This window comes from Sturnus vulgaris, chromosome 12 (genome assembly GCF_052056855.1).
Source record: "Sturnus vulgaris isolate bStuVul1 chromosome 12, bStuVul1.hap1, whole genome shotgun sequence".
Lineage (NCBI taxonomy): Eukaryota > Metazoa > Chordata > Aves > Passeriformes > Sturnidae > Sturnus > Sturnus vulgaris.
This window is the reverse complement of record NC_142254.1, coordinates 2,448,573-2,464,932: the sequence shown is the minus strand read 5'-3', so window position 1 is coordinate 2,464,932 and position 16,360 is coordinate 2,448,573. Positions and strand designations below refer to the sequence as shown.

The 16,360-nt window shown below is 48.7% G+C and overlaps 1 protein-coding gene across 1 annotated transcript; it reads right to left on the bottom strand.

The window, feature by feature from the left end:
- Positions 1 to 7,103: 7,103 nt before the first annotated feature.
- On the bottom strand, positions 7,104 to 15,612 carry LOC148222331 (axonemal central pair apparatus protein HYDIN-like). Its single transcript, XM_088172247.1, has 10 exons — positions 15,542 to 15,612; positions 13,657 to 13,849; positions 12,996 to 13,104; positions 12,166 to 12,420; positions 11,678 to 11,820; positions 11,115 to 11,336; positions 9,779 to 9,933; positions 9,186 to 9,286; positions 8,139 to 8,604; positions 7,104 to 7,378 (listed from the first exon to the last, which is right to left on the bottom strand). The coding sequence occupies exons 1-10, from the start codon at positions 15,610 to 15,612 to the stop codon at positions 7,234 to 7,236; spliced, it is 1,860 nt and encodes a 619-aa protein (XP_088028373.1). The 3' UTR covers positions 7,104 to 7,233.
- Positions 15,613 to 16,360: the final 748 nt, after the last annotated feature.

Below are 16,360 nucleotides of genomic sequence, written 5' to 3'. Positions count from 1 at the left end.
GCAGGCAACTAGGTCTGGGCCAGCCATGCAGTAAAGGTGTCTCCCAGAAAGCATCCCAGCTCTCCAGCAGCCACCCCCTTGTATTGCTGCTGAGCACAGGAACAAGGGCCTGAGGGAATCCTGGACTAGACTGTGGTGCCTGCAGTCAGACCCTTGCTGTGGAGAAATGATTGATGAACCGAGGAGCCCATGCTGGGGTCACACTTCAAGCATTTACTGTTTCAAGCTGTCAGACCTTGGGACATCATCCCACAGGTGATTAATTACTGTTCATCTCCTTGCAGCCTGTGACACTCGATGTAGGGCAGACCTGTCATCTCTACATCACATTTGACCCAGCTTATGAACTGGATTTTAATAGCTGGAGGGACAAGAAGGTTCTGAAGATAAACATGGCCAACGGCCATCCTTATGTGGAGCATATCAGCCTTCAGGGAGAAGTCCACTTCCCCAGTCTCCAAATCCATCCCAGCAGCCTGGAGTTTGGCTGCATCCTGGCTGGCACTGAAGAAGTGCGTTCTCTGCAGATGACCAACTGCAGCTCACTGCCTGTCCAGTACCACTGGTCATTCCCTTTGCACAGCCAGGTGAACAGGTTGAGGTATGTGCACCTTTGCCCTCTCCTTGAAACTCTCCTTCCTGTTGTCCTGTTTGTACTTTGCAAAGAACAAAGCTGATTGTGCACTGTACTGTAACAGTGGATAACAACTGGACATAGCCAGTAGGATAACTGGCTTTTCAAACTTATTCTTAGTATTCATTGAATTCTCATCCTTCTGTACACTTCAGCTTTGCTATAAACTTCTGATACATGTTTTCACAAGCTTCTAACAAGTTAGTCTGAATCTATAATTACTGAGACCAGATGAGTCAAAATGCCAAGTGGGATGACTCTTTCTCAAAGCCTGCAGTCACACAGAATTGAGCAGTACATAAATCATTGTTTGCATCCCCATACACATAACAGTCCAGTTACTGACAATACTACTTACAAAGGGAGATTCAACATGTGCAATAAGTTTTAAAATTTTGCTACAATGTGCCTAAAAAAATAAGCTACAAATAACATCTTGAATGTGTTTAAATTCATGGATGGCATTACAATACCCTAAAAACTTTTAAGGGTACCCAGTTGTCTTGGTTTGAAAGACAGGTGTCTGCCAAGAAAGGCAGGAGCCTCTTTCTAAAATGGAGAATGTAAATCCCCTCCCTCCAAATCATTGTAATTTTGAAATTGAGGGGCTGTCAGGCAAAGATATGGGAATAGGAATAACAGTTCTGTACTAGGAAAATTAAAATAGAAATACAGTATTACAAAGAACAAACCCAAAACCACTGACACAGGCAGAATACAACCTGACACCCCATCAGTCAGGTGTTGGTAGCAGTGCCATTAAATGGTGGCTGCAGTCCTCCTGCAGTGACAGATGTGGTTCAGTTGAAGCAGTGCTCCTGTAGAAGGGTGCAGTTTTCCTCCAAAGGTCCAGTGATGATGTGGAAAGGTCCGATTTTCCTCTGGAATCCAGTGGAAAAAGGCTGCCTTGGTGTTTCAGATCTCAGTTTTTATCTAGGTAGGAAAGGGGTGGCTCCTCCCCCTGTCTGGAGCATCTCCCATTGAGATGATGTAATTTTATCAGTCATTAAGTAGGAGTCAATAGGATGATGTAATTTTATCAGTCATTAAGTGGGAGTCAATAGGATGATGTAATTTTAACAGTTATTCAGTGGGACTCAATGGCCCATTAACAGACCATATCGTCCTGGAGGAAGGATGGGTTGTGGAGAAGATAAGGGTGACTGCCCCACCTGGTTTTAACAGATGGCCCATTAGCAGAGAATATCTCCCACAGAGCTAAGAATCACTGCCCCACCTGCTTTCAACAGATGGTGATAGAATACATACTTTTGGTCATTTCCTGTATTGCAACCCTAGACGCTGGTGCAGTAGTACAAGAGAGCTGTAAGTGTGTATTACTAGTTGGTATTCATATTAGGTAAAAATGGCTCAACTCAGCTCTACAAAGCAGGAAACAAGTCCTGGAGAGTTGAAATGAAGGAGTTGGGACATTGTAACCAGTCTGCTTTTTTGTGAGAGATGCTCTTAAGTAGTAGTGGTAGTAATGTACTCATATCATGTAACTTTGCTCCTTGTGATCTATTATCCACCTCTGCAATTTTTCCTGACCTTTTTTTTTTCTTCATTTCTTCAGTTGAGTGCCAAAAGGATACACGGAAGTTCAATGCTACTACCAAAATAATATGTATTTTTTTCAAAGTCAAGAATACTCAGAGCTTTTATAAAACACAACAGAAGTGTTGGAATGTAGAAACAATAGAAGATATTGACCAATATTTTTACATTATACTACATCAGTCAAACAAATGGATAGTAGGGCTTGAGGAAAAAGGATGTAAATGACCTTTTGTTAAAAAGGCTTGTTTTGGTCTCTAAGTGATAACTGTCGTCATCATGATGTCAATACTTCACAATCTATTTCAATTTTCCTAAGTTGTAGTATTTTGTGACCAGCTACGATTTATTTCATTTCTGTTGTACCCATCACTGAATTATCTGAGCACAATCTCCGGACAAGACAAGTGGTAAAGTAGCAAAGGGCTGTATAACTGAGCAGCCAACAGGATAAGTCATATTGGCATATATTGGCTTTGCAAAATCCTCTGTGAGCTCTTTCGTTTCTTCTCCTCTTTGGTGTAAAATGCAACACATTTTCATTTCTTCTGATGACTCACCTCTGGAAGAAAAAGGCAGTAGCTGTTTTCGGCAGGGTAAGTTGCATTTACAAATTGGCTGACGTCGTTGGCAGCAGAACTGCATTTTTTCTTATAAAAGCTGCTCATCAGCTTGAGTGGGGAGAAGGTGCAAAAAGGTGAGAGAGGCTGATGGAGCTCTGATGGTCTGAGGATCCAATGGTGCAAAGAGCTGGAAGGTGAAATACCATCTCTTGAGTTCAGGGTCATTAGGGAAAAGGAATGTGTGCCTGAGAGCTGGGGTCTGTCAGCCACATTCACCTAGTAAAAGGGTTTTCTCCTGCACCCGTGTGTGTGGCCAATGCCACGGGATGGCAGCTCTTCCTGCTGTGGGGACATTGCAGCCTCCAGCTGCAGAGTATGCAATCTGAGCTGTGTTGAAATGTGTTCCCCAGGGCTCCGTTTTGGGGCTGCTCCTGGTTAACGCCTTAATCGATGATGTGGATGTGGAGTTTGAGAGCAGCCTCAGTAAATTTGCAGACTCCCCAGTTGGGGGGGAGTGTGGATCTGCTGGAGGACGGGAAGGTTCTGCAGTGGGACTTGGACAGACTCGATCCATGGGCCAAGGACAGCGGTGTGAGGTTCCACAAGGCCAAGTGCCACAGCCTGCAGGTGAGCAGTCACCTCAGCGTGAGCCCAGGTGTGCCCAGGTGGGCAAGAGGCCAATGGCACCTGGGCTGTATCAGCAGCAGTGTAGGCAGCAGGAGCAGGGCAGTGCCTGCCCCTCTGTGCTGGGCACTGCTGAGGCCACACCTCGAGTGCTGTGTCCAGCTCCGGGCCCCTCATTTGAAAAAGGACATGGAAGGGCTGGAGTGTGTCCAGAGAAGGGCAACAAGGCTCATGAGGGTTGGGAAAACGTCCCGTGAGGAGTAGCTGAGGGAGCTGGGTTTGTTCATTCTGGAGCAGAGGCTCAGGAGGGGCCTCAGGGCTCTCTCCAGCTCCCTGACAGGAGTGTGCAGTGAGGTGGGGTCGGTCTCTTCTGCTGGGCCTGCCGTGAGAACCAGAGGAACTGGCCTCACGCTGAGAGAGGAAAGTCAGGTTAGATTTTAGAAAAAATTTGTCCCAGTTCAGGCCTAGGAACAGGTTGGCCAGGGAGGTGGTGGAGTTGCCATCCCTGGAGGTGTTAAAGAGGCCTCTGGATCTGACACTGGGAAATGGTTTCTTGGTTTAGGGTTTGCAGTGGCAGTGCTGGGCTGACGTTGAACTGGATGGTGTTAAAGATCGTTTCCAGCCCTGATGGTTCTACAGTTGCAAGCGCTTCCCGTCGGGCTGAGGGGAAGGCTCAGCGCTGTCCCGAGTCCGAGGGCGGCCGCGCCCTGAGGGGCCGGGCCGGGCGCCGCCCTCAGCTCCGCGGGGCCGCCGCTGCCCCTCATCGCGGCGTTCCCGTCCCTGTCAGCCCGGCCATCCCATCGCAGTCAACCCGGAGATCCCGTCCCCCTCAGCCCGGCCATCCCGTCCCTCAGCAGTGCGGACCCGCCTCGCTTCGGGGTCTGCCCGGAGCCACCTGCACCTCCGGGTCAGCGGTACCTGAGCCGTGACCCATTTTCTCCCTCGGGAGTCGCCAGCCCTCCCACCGAAGAACGCAGCTGCTGTTTCATCTTTAGACTGTTGCCTTCCTCACACCCCTCCACCCCACCTTTTCATTTTAAAATTTTGATATGTTCTTTCCTTTTTATATTTGGGCTGATGTGGAGTGCTTGCTAAGACTTCAAAGCGGAGCTCTGATAATGAGCTGTAAATCACACACGGCTGATCTGGGGGAGGAGCTGAAATAGGCCAGGACACCCCCAAGTCCTCACGGCCTCAGCTGCTGCTGTGGGCTTTGGTTTCCACAGGACACCAACAATCCGCACTTGTCCCCTGTGGCCTTTGGTCCCTGCGTTCCAAAGGATAAGTGCCGCCGAGGCTGCCTGGTCTACTGATCGTGCCAGCCATGTGCTCCGGTGCTGCTGAACACACACATTGACAGTCTGCACTTCTCCGGGAGTGGCTTTTGAGGTTTGAGGGCATGTGACTGGGTTCTTTTCCATAGCTGATGGAGAAGAGGTAATCTGTTTTATGCGCAACCTTTGCCAGGTGCTTGTTGAAGCAAATCTAGTTGCTTGTCTTTCCACCTTACCTTGTGATGCAACAACAGAGGTGAGCTATTTGCATCTAAGAAATGTAGGCTGGCTTATAAATACTATTTCATGTACCTTCTGTAGGTTGCAAAAGTAAAAGATACAGCTAAGTTCAAGATGTATCCTTGTATACATACAGTTTTAAACCCCTTGTGCTTCCTATATTGTATAATTGTCTAAAGATGTATTAAATTAAACTCTTCTGAAATGGAATTAGCTCCAGAGTGAAGTCATTTTTACAGCCTTCCTTTTTTGGGGGTGGTTTTTGTTGTTCCTTAGGCTGGTGGGGTGGTAGCAGTAGGACAAAGGGCTGAGGAAGGCTCGCAAGCTTCTGCCTGTTGTGGCAGGGTTGGATTGCAGGAAAATGAAATGCATGTCTGTTATCACTTCTGAAAGGCTAAAGGGAGATGAACTCTCTAAATTCTCCCTGTCTGATGGAAGCAGCAAAGGAAAGGGGACGATCAGTAACACTAAACAGAAAGTAAAGCTGGCTGTCTTCATTAAGATGACAATGATACTGCTTTGAGCCTTTGCTCCACTTTGAGAAGGAAAATGAATCCATTATAAAGCTGGATTCAGCACTGACTGCAAGTTTCTACCCGGAGCCAAGTAATTTTTTGAGAAAATGTGATAGGTTACTGTGATGCAGGACTCAGCACCTGGACTTGTTAAACTTCATGTTGTTGGACTCAGTCCCTCTATCCAGCCTGTCTAGATTCTCTTGTTATAAATGAGTTCATGTTTGAAGGAAGCGTTGTAAGTGGAAGTTTACTATAATGAGGTTTTAAATTGATACTTAATTGTTACAAATGAGCTAATGTTTGAAGGAGGAGTTGTGAGTAGATGGTTAATAAGTTTCTGGGTTGTTAATTAATTGTTACAAAGTCACATATTGTTAAATGAATGGGTATATGGAAATTATTGATAGTTTATTGTAAGCGGGATGTGGGTAGGCAGTTGTGCATGCGGGTGTGTGGCCATTAGGTGGAGTATTAATGGGCGCTCGGTTGTTTAGATGGAGGGAACATTTTGGAATATTACTTAATGGGGTGAGGTCAACAACTTGAACAATAATTGGAAGACGAGTTAGCCTATGAGATCTGAGTATTTTAAAACGATTGGTCAGGATTGCACCTTGGTAAGGACCAACCAGCGGCTAAGAAGAAGACCAATCAGGGTGAGGATTGAAAGCGCACCTATCTAAACGCACTAGAGACTTTAAAATCCACGGGTGCTCAGAACCTGGGTCTTTCGACAGAATTTGGGTTCCGGAGAAACGCTCTGTGCACTGCACAGTCAGAGCTTTGTCTGGTTTGTTGAGTGGAGCCCAGGTTTATCCTGGGTTTCTGCCTCCAGTGTCTTTTGTTTTAATAAAATGAAGTTGACTTTCTTAGAAAGTCTGAGCCTTTCATTTATTTCACTCTGCAGAGCCCTCCTACCCTGCAACAGATTGATACATGCTCCCAGCTTGATGTCATCTGCAAATTTACAGTCCCCTCCCCTCTCTTCCCACTTCTTTTTTAGTTACTTCTTCAACCTCACCCCTCTCCCAGCTCACGGCAACACTCAACAAACCAACCAGAACAAATCCAACCCATCTCAACAACACCACATAGAATCCACAATTTTCAGCAAAATACCACCTCATCTCTCACAATCCTTTCCTTTTATTCTCCTTTTTCGCTGAAGCCCTTGATTTAATTATCCTGTCTGGTCAGCATAAACTGACTCCTTTTGCAAAGCACTTATAAATAAGATTGATCAGTTTTTTATTAGGTCAGTGTTAAATTCATTCTATTTAAAAGTTCCTGATTTGTCAGCTCACGTTGCTGTCCATAGTTCTCCTCCAACTCATTATTTGCCTTTATTCATTATTTGCCTCCCTTCCCTGTCCGGCTGTGACTGGAACTACACCCAAGGCAAAGTGCCTGCAGCCGAGAGAAGGCTGTGGTTAGGTAGCCGGTTCTGTTTGTTGTTGCTGCTGTTGTTGTACGTTTGCCTTGTTATACATACTAGTAAAGAACTGTTCCTCCTTTTCCCCTATCTTTGCCTGAAAGCCCCTTAATTTCAAAGTTATAATAATTTGGAGGGAAGGGGGTCATATTCTCCATTCCAGAGAGGTCCCGCAGGCACCTGTCTTTCCAAACAAGACAAGCTGACAATTAACGATTTCTTGCCAATGGTTTAATTAACAATTAAGGTACAGGTGTTCAGTGGAATTTGGAAGGGTAGCTGCAGGGGTCTCTGGTGATGGGTGTGGGACCATCAGCAGCAGAAGACACGATGTTGCTGGCTCCTGCTGCATGCTGCAGCTGACACAAATGCTGTCACTCAAGTGTTGGTTTCAGTGCACCCGCTTCTTGGGTTCCTGGCTTTTCCCTGGCTGCTGCAATGCAGAGCGTTTTGGTTTGTCAGGACACTCCTGCTCCTGGGCTCTGCCTTTCACAATCACCTCTGCCTTCTTCAGAGCCGGCTTCAGGTTAGGAGTCCTAGGAAGAAAGGGGCTGCTATCAGCCAGATGAACTTTCCAGCCTTTTCTGTGTTCTTGAGAGTACACAGTGCTGCATCCTCTCTCTGTGCAAGCAGTGAGCAGCAAATTAAACAACTGCACTCGCTGCACGGAGGCTGCAGAGGTGCAAGGGCAGGAGCATGACCAGCTAAGTGCCTGCAGCCTAACAGCATACGGGGCTCCATGTAGAGAAGCAGGCCTTGCTTGTCCCAAAAGGAAGCAGAGCTAGGGCCTGGCTGGTCCCTGGATCTCTCATTACAGATTTTGCAACCCTCCAGGAGCTTAATGTTTCATACAGAGTCTTTTCTCAGTGTCTCCCGACCAAGGCCAGATGATGATCTTTCTGTGCTCCTCTGGGTGTTTTGCTGCCTCTCTGGGGCTGCCTGTCTCCAGGCCCACCTCCCCTGAAGGGAGCATGTTAGGAGATGAACCAGGCTGTGCTTGGTGATGCCCAGTAATAGGACAAGAGGCAATGGGCAGAACCTGAGCAGGAAATTCCACCTGAACCTGTGGTTCCTGTGCAGGTGACAGGTTTCCCAGAGAGGGTGTGGAGTATCCCTCACTGGAATTATTCCAGAACTCTCTGGACACAAGCCTGTGCCATGAGCTCTGGGATGGCCCTGCTTGAGCAGGGAAGTGTGACCAGATGACCTACTGTGGTCCCTTCCACCCCGTCCCACCCTGTGATTCAGCGATACCCAGCAGAAGCATGAGGTGGCAAATATGTAGACGTTTCCCACCTGAACAGCACGGTGGTCCTAAACTGCCCTGCGTACTTTGGGGAGAACAGCACGTGAAAGATCTGCTTCTGGCCAGGAAGGATGATGCCATGGTGGGGGTTGATGGAGAACAGTGGCAGGTCACGGATTACATCTGGGAAGATTCTCGGGGAAGAACTGACACGCTGCAGAGAGAGGTGCTTTTGCTCCGAGCGGTGTAGCTTCTTGGAGTGGTCCTGCTGCTTGGGTTGCTCCTGCCGCTCCTCAGAATCCTGCTCCTGCTGCTCCTTGGGCTGCTCCTGCTGCTCCTTGGGCTGCTCCTGCTGCTCCTCAGAATCCTGCTCCTGCTGCTCCTTGGGCTGCTCCTGCTGCTTGGCAAGCGGCCGCAGTCTAGAAGGATGCGTCTCAAAAGGATGCTCCTGCTGCCACCAGAAAGGACGCAGCTGCTTTCTGTGATGCCTCAGAGGAGTGGAAGAGAGGAAATGACCTGCAGAGAGGAAGATGACACCTTTTAAAGACAAAATCCTATGTTCCCAGCAACTCTGCCTCCTGCTACAGGTAAGTGGAAGAGAGCTGGAATGCACTTGGAGCATCTCTATCCAAGTACTTTCAGCAGGAAATAGAGGGTCTGGGAGCAGGGTCTCTGCCTGCAGCACACACTCCTGTGCCAGAGGAGGAGAGCTGGTTTTAGACAGTGACTTTGCATTTGCCCTGGTGTGGGGAACTGCACACAGACAGTGGCTGCAGGGCAGCTCACTTATTACAGATTTGTTTTTCCCAGTCTCAGACTTCTCAAAGAGATCACCTAATGTCCCCCTTCCCAGTCCTGACCCAGCATGTGGCTCTCCCCAGAGCCTGGCTCAACTCCTTTGCAGAGCAGAAGTGGCAGAGCAAGAACAAAAGGGGCTGAAAGGCAGAAGGGGACAAGGAGAAAACTCTCCAGCTGCAGTAGGGAAGATGCTGATTAAAGTGGACATGTGGACAAGGATGCAAAAGCAATTAATGTTTTGGGGTGAAGTAGCAGGATCTTCTCCCCAGGCCCTCAGCCACCAAGGGAAATGCCCTTACGCATCAGAGTGGTTGAGTGTGGCTTCTTCACTGCTTCATTATCTGCAGCTTCCACACAGGAGTATTCCAGGGCTACATTCCATGTGTTGTGCCTCCTGAAACTGAAAAGCAAGAAGGAGGCATTAAAAAAAAGTCCAATAAATATAAGGCAAATAGTACAGTAACATTGTCTGATGGACTCCTGGCACCACTTTCTGTTGAGGAGCATCTTCTTCCCCAGGCAACTCTGCCATGCTCAAACTGCTGTTCTGGGCAGCCCAAAAAGTACTTCCAGGTCTGGAAGTTTAAGAGGAAAGAGCCAACATGGTGCCCAGGACATCGAGGCTAAGAGGCTTACTCTAGACTTTAGGTCTTGCTTTGACTGCAAACTTATTCTTGATTAGATGAGGACAGGTGATATGCAGTGAAAGCAAACCCATGGCTGTTCTCAGCAGAAAGATATGGCAGCACTGAACCTCTCCTGACCACCATCTCCTGCTTGGCTTTGCCTGCACATAAATGGGCCTGGGGTAGAGTTCTGGGAAGCAGGCACTGGGTCAGCCCTGGCAAAGGCAGCTCCCGCTCACAGGGCCCTGCTGGCCTCCAGCACTCACGTGGCTGTCCTTGTCTGGTTGGGCAAGGTATCCTTGAGCTGAACCACGATCATATTCCGTTTGAACTGGGTGTTGCCAACAAAGGCACTGAGGTACACCTTGGCCGCCTGGATGCTCTCCACAGTGTAAGCCGGTTCCAAGTCTGTCTCAATCATCTGCAAACAGAGGAGGGAAGAATCACTGAGCACAGCCCAGAAAGTCAAGCTGAGAAGGGAATCTTTTGGCCTCCAACACAAGCCTCATAGGGGGACGAGAAAGGACCATTCACTTTTACTTCCCTGGAAAGATGACAAAATCGGGACTGATCTGCTACAGTAGTTCTTTCTACCCACTGATTAAAGCAGTCACTACCACAGCTGTTAATCTATCCATGGAGACTATAACTGCATTCCAGTCCCTGTACTTCAAACTTGTAGAGGGACTGGATTTTTTCCTGGTCCCCTATAAATCCAGCAGGTCTCAAAATTAGGATTAAGTTCCCCTGCTGAAGCTCTGTGGTGGAGAACCCCAAGACTGAAGAGTTCTAGAGAGCACCTTTTTCTTCTTGTCTTAGGAGAAAGTGCTCTCCAGATGTCATGTGTGGAGCAACAGCCACACTGCTGGGAGCTGGGGATGGGCACTTTGGGATGTGAAAGATCTCACTAGGAAAGTCTCCAACTGCAGATGTTCTCATAGAAAAGAGGATGGTTTAGAGGCCTTGAAATGGTCCAGAAACTGAGAAAGAACCTTCAGCCAAGATGAGTGTGTTTGGCAATAATGACAATAAAAGCAGGAGTCTCTGGAGATGATCTTTCTCCAGACTCCTTCATAGTGTCATGCAACAGTGTCATACAGTGCCTGGGCTACTCCATGATGAGATATCCCACACAATACAAAGACCACAACAAAAAATCTCTGGTATCCATGCAGGCAAAACTTGAAGTAAACCAGTAGAAGTGTATTTCTCTCCACTTCAAAAGAAGAGACAGAGTACAACAGACTTAACTCCTCGTTGGTAAAAAGGCACTAAATGAGATTAAGACATTTCTAACACCATCAAATGGGATAAAATTATAAAACATTGTCTCCCATTCAACATGGCCTGCAACACTTGTGCTTGTGGCACAGACTGATCGTTTGTGTGTGGCTAAAGGTCTCTTGTCAAAAGGCTTCTCCCTCTTGTGTGAGTGTATCTGGTCACTGTGCATCCAGCTCTCCCCGAGAATGCACTGCTGGTGAACCCCACAGCTGTCCAATGTCCAGAGGAAGCAGGAGCTGCTCAGCTGGCAGTGATGGTGTTACGGCGGTTCTTTTTGTAAAAGCTGGGTTGGCTTTTTTTTGTTGTTTTGCTCCTTACCTTCTCATTCTCAGACCAGCTGGCTGCTGGGTCTTTCCTGGTGGTATCCTCCCTTGTGACAAGGCACATTTGGTCCTCCCAGTCTTGAACCTTCCTTTGTGGTAGCTCAAAGTTGAACTTGATCACCTTACATTTCACAAGGTGCCTCCTGAAGGTGGCTGGGAAATCTGATTTCAAGGTCACTGTGATGTCCTTGGCACAGCCAGGATAGAGGTGTCCCATCTAAGGAGAATCAGGGAATCAAGACCAAACTGGAAGCACTGCCAAGGGCAGGACTGACAGCAGAAAGGACTGATGTAGTGAGGAGCTGTGCCAGGAATCTGCACCTCAGTGTGGATTTATGTGAAGTTTGATAGACAAAAGTATGAACAGAAGGTGCCACCTCCCATAACATGGAGCCTTCTCTGCAAGGCTGGCAGCCTTGGCCAAGGCAAGCCAGGGACTGCATCTCCTCCATGGCACTGGAATGGGCTATCACTGCTACGTGAGGACTCCCTGCCAGCTCCTGGGAACAGCAGGGCAGGGCTTGAGCAATGGGGAAAGGCAGAGCAGTCCATGCTCACCTTGGGGGAGAACTGGAATGCGGTGTCTGCCTCCCACTCAAAGTACATGACCTTCGTACTGGTATGGTTGGTGATGGCGAAGGTCCTGCGGTAGGGCCTCCCGACAGGACAGTCCCCAAACTGGATGTGATTCACTCTGACAGCTGTTAAGGAGGAGAGCAAGGGATCTCAGCACGCACGGAGCTCCACCCGCTCCCCTCACGTGCACAGATACCCGTATGTTCAATGCTTCCTTGCTCCAAGCCTTCCTCCTGCTGGGAGGGAGTTCCCCAGGCAGCTCCCCATCCCACCACTTTCAGGGAAACACCCTGACACATCCCCAGGCCAGCGACATGCAGCACAACACACACTGCTCTGCATGCATGGCTGCCACGCCCACAGGCCACCAAGTCCTGTGGGTGACAGCCCAGGCCTGGCTAGAGAGAGGACACACATGATCTGACATTTTCCTCTTCCTTGCTCCACCTTGGCAGCTTCTCCTCTCTTACCATCAATGGTGTCTTTCTTCAGACTGCTCTTAGCATTCTTCTCCTCTATGTCTTCCTCTAGTCCATCAAGGGTGAATTCATCCTTGTGGCCTTCACCCACCAGCTCTATCAGGGTCTTGTCAGAGTAGATGTCTGCCACTAACACACGAATCTTCCCTTCCAGACGCTGAGCCAGGGGGGGTTTGAAAATGACATCAAACTTTGTCGACTGCCCGTGATGCAGAAGCAGGAAAGGCTTCTCTGGGGGCTTGCTCTCTGCACAGCAATGGAAATCAGAGTTAAGTGATACAGCTCTACAGAGGAAATATTTCCATAGGATATATGAGGAATAAGAGGTTGAAACCAGCTGCCTTCTAAGCACAGGTTCTATACCCAGTGATTGCAGACTCTCTTCCTATGTTCACGAGACTGCCACCTCCAGACACATCACCACTTAAGCAGCTTAACATCAGTTTGATGCCCAGCCCTCATTCCATCTGCTTCCAGCCAGCTCCAGCCATATGGAAAGCTGAGCCAGGGTGCTTTCAGCTTCTGCTGGCTGTCTGTGTGCTCAAGGGCTGCATCCATTCAGGCTGGTACCTTCCCAATGCAGCAAATACCTCAGAGGGCCCACTGAGGAAGTGACAACTCAACCCACTATATCTAGAAGAGAAGAACTTCCTACAACTTGCTAGGAGGAAACCCTGCAAAAGTCCCCAAGAAAAGCTTGGGGGACAGAGAGCTGAAGGAAAGAAACTGTGTGTAACATCTGGCTGCTGCTCAGAGAAGCCAAGAGCAGGGCACACGTTTTTCTTCTGTGCATGATCACACTTCATGGTTAATGAATTTACCATTTCCAGTGCAGTCCTCTTCCACATCTTCAGTATAGGATCTGTCGAGTATGGAGCTCTTGCTCGTCAGGAAGAATGCTCCGTGTTCATCCTCCAGGTGTAACATAAACTGAGAAAAGGGGACACAGAGCACAATGATACTGGTGTGAGTACACGATGGCACAGGGACTGACACCACAGTGCTGCTGGTCCTGCACGGGAACCCAGCACCTCTCCCATTACAAACAGCCCTTAGCACAACAGTTAAATCAAACCAGCTGGGAAAAAAGGGTGTTCAGAGACATTTGGATAGAACTGACACAGAACCAAACAGGACAGAAACTAATTAGCAGAATGTAATTAAACCACAACTAAGTTTACGTAAAATGTAGTAAACTGGAATCAAATGCAATCGAATAGAACTGGGAAATCACACGTGTCCATGAGAACAAAAGGTGACCTGAGAGCCAGGGGGGAAAATACTCCATCACCTTTCTTGTGTTCAACTTAAAGAAGAAAGACTGGACAGAAAATTTCCAAGAACTCCTTTCTTGGATGTCAGTCACTTGCTTAAAAAGAATTTCTGACATCTCATCTCAGGTCTGCCATGTTTTTTGGGACCCTTCCCCTGTGCCACAAGCACTTGTTCCCAAACCAGAGCATTCCCTGAGCAGGTTCTCACCTTGACAGGTATGACGCCATTGTTACGGATGACCAGGGGGAGCACCTCCGAATCCCCCACCTGGAGCCTCTTGAAGCGCAGCACAGCATTTCCCCTCTTGCTGCGAGCACCTGGGCACACGACTGTCACCTGTGGCACATGCCCCTTCCCACTGATGGTGAAGGTCAAGGTTTGGGGTTTAATTTTCACAGAGCTGCAGGAGAGGCACAGAAACGATTTCAGCTGGCACTAACCCATTTCTCACTGGGCAAGTGAAGCAGCAAGGGCCACCCGCAATGTTTTCCCTGCCTGGTGCACTTGTACCCCACAACACAGTCCCCCACCAGCCTCTTCCCAATCCACTCAGGGCCATTCACAAAAGGAATCTGCTCCAAAGAGCCAGAGCCTTCCACAACAACAGTTAATAATTTCACTTAATTGAATCATGCAGTACAGCAGGTAAATGAGGCACTCCATGAGATATGGCAAATCCCCTGGCTGCAGTGAGAGGAGACATATGCAACAAGCAAAAGCACAGCATGAAAGCAGTACAAAAGCAAGAAGGCAAAAGTAAATAATCGTCAGCATCAGTCAAGATCATTTCCAAGAACAGTAATAAAGCAATTGCTTATTAGCAATTAGACTTCTCTTGTTCCAATTCAGCCACTAAAGGGTTGAGGAAAGGCAGGTCAAAGCCCCACGACACAGGGCAGAGGAACTGGGCTCCTCTTTCATACCAGCTCCAATCATTCAGATAAAACAGCTTAATGAATGTCAGGGAATTACAGAGGATCACTTAATTTTACAGAAACAAGGAGGAAATTGTGACCGATGATTTGCTGGGACCAAAACTGCTTCATCTAAGCCTTTGTCCTTGGAAACCTGCAGCTCAGCTGCAGCACATCTCAATTGACTACCTAATATTTCCCTGTCTTCATAGTTCCTCATACAGGCTAAACCATCAGCCTCATTTTCTGCTCTAACAGCTACTGCCTCCCAGATCAACTCATGCCAAGTTCTCTGCCTAAGGCTACTGAAAGCATTAGAGCTAACAAGAGATCTGAGTCTTCCCAGTGGAGAGGCAGCTCCCTCTCAGTGGATCAGGATCAGTGAAGCCTCCCCCAATATCTCACAGGGTCAGTTACCCTTTTGGGATGACAAGGGAAGCCTTGAAAGTGCAGTCCAGCTGGAGTGTGTCCAGAGAAGGGCAACAAGGCTCATGAGGGTTGGGAAAATGTGCCGTGAGGAGTAGCTGAGGGAGCTGGGTTTGTTCATTCTGGAGCAGAGGCTCAGGAGGGGCCTCAGGGCTCTCTCCAGCTCCCTGACAGGAGTGTGCAGTGAGGTGGGGTCGGTCTCTTCTGCTGGGCCTGCCGTGAGAACCAGAGGAACTGGCCTCACGCTGAGAGAGGAAAGTCAGGTTAGATTTTAGAAAAAATTTGTCCCAGTTCAGGCCTAGGAACAGGTTGGCCAGGGAGGTGGTGGAGTTGCCATCCCTGGAGGTGTTAAAGAGGCCTCTGGATCTGACACTGGGAAATGGTTTCTTGGTTTAGGGTTTGCAGTGGCAGTGCTGGGCTGACGTTGAACTGGATGGTGTTAAAGATCGTTTCCAGCCCTGATGGTTCTACAGTTGCAAGCGCTTCCCGTCGGGCTGAGGGGAAGGCTCAGCGCTGTCCCGAGTCCGAGGGCGGCCGCGCCCTGAGGGGCCGGGCCGGGCGCCGCCCTCAGCTCCGCGGGGCCGCCGCTGCCCCTCATCGCGGCGTTCCCGTCCCTGTCAGCCCGGCCATCCCATCGCAGTCAACCCGGAGATCCCGTCCCCCTCAGCCCGGCCATCCCGTCCCTCAGCAGTGCGGACCCGCCTCGCTTCGGGGTCTGCCCGGAGCCACCCGCACCGCCGGGTCAGCGGTACCTGAGCCGTGACCCATTTTCTCCCTCGGGAGTCGCCAGCACTCCCACCGAAGAACGCAGCTGCTGTTTCATCTTTAGACTGTTGCCTTCCTCACACCCCTCCACCCCACCTTTTCATTTTAAAATTTTGATATGTTCTTTCCTTTTTATATTTGGGCTGATGTGGAGTGCTTGCTAAGACTTCAAAGCGGAGCTCTGATAATGAGCTGTAAATCACACACGGCTGATCTGAGGGAGGAGCTGAAATAGGCCAGGACACCCCCAAGTCCTCACGGCCTCAGCTGCTGCTGTGGGCTTTGGTTTCCACAGGACACCAACAATCCGCACTTGTCCCCTGTGGCCTTTGGTCCCTGCGTTCCAAAGGATAAGTGCCGCCGAGGCTGCCTGGTCTACTGACCGTGCCAGCCATGTGCTCCGGTGCTGCTGAACACACACATTGACAGTCTGCACTTCTCCGGGAGTGGCTTTTGAGGTTTGAGGGCATGTGACTGGGTTCTTTTCCATAGCTGATGGAGAAGAGGTAATCTGTTTTATGCGCAACCTTTGCCAGGTGCTTGTTGAAGCAAATCTAGTTGCTTGTCTTTCCACCTTACCTTGTGATGCAACAACAGAGGTGAGCTATTTGCATCTAAGAAATGTAGGCTGGCTTATAAATACTATTTCATGTGCCTTCTGTAGGTTGCAAAAGTAAAAGATACAGCTAAGTTCAAGATGTATCCTTGTATACATACAGTTTTAAACCCCTTGTGCTTCCTATATTGTATAATTGTCTAAAGATGTATTAAATTAAACTCTTCTGAAATGGAATTAGCTCCAGAGT

Excerpts from the sequence above, each read along its gene's own strand:
- LOC148222331 (XM_088172247.1), bottom strand. The coding sequence starts at position 15,612 with ATGAAACAGCAGCTGCGTTCTTCGGTGGGAGTGCTGGCGACTCCCGAG. Across the intron at positions 11,821-12,165 it reads GAAGAAAGACACCATTGATG|CTGTCAGAGTGAATCACATC; the intron begins GTAAGAGAGGAG and ends CCTCCTTAACAG. Across the intron at positions 7,379-8,138 it reads AGGACCACCGTGCTGTTCAG|GACTCCTAACCTGAAGCCGG; the intron begins GTGGGAAACGTC and ends CTTTCTTCCTAG.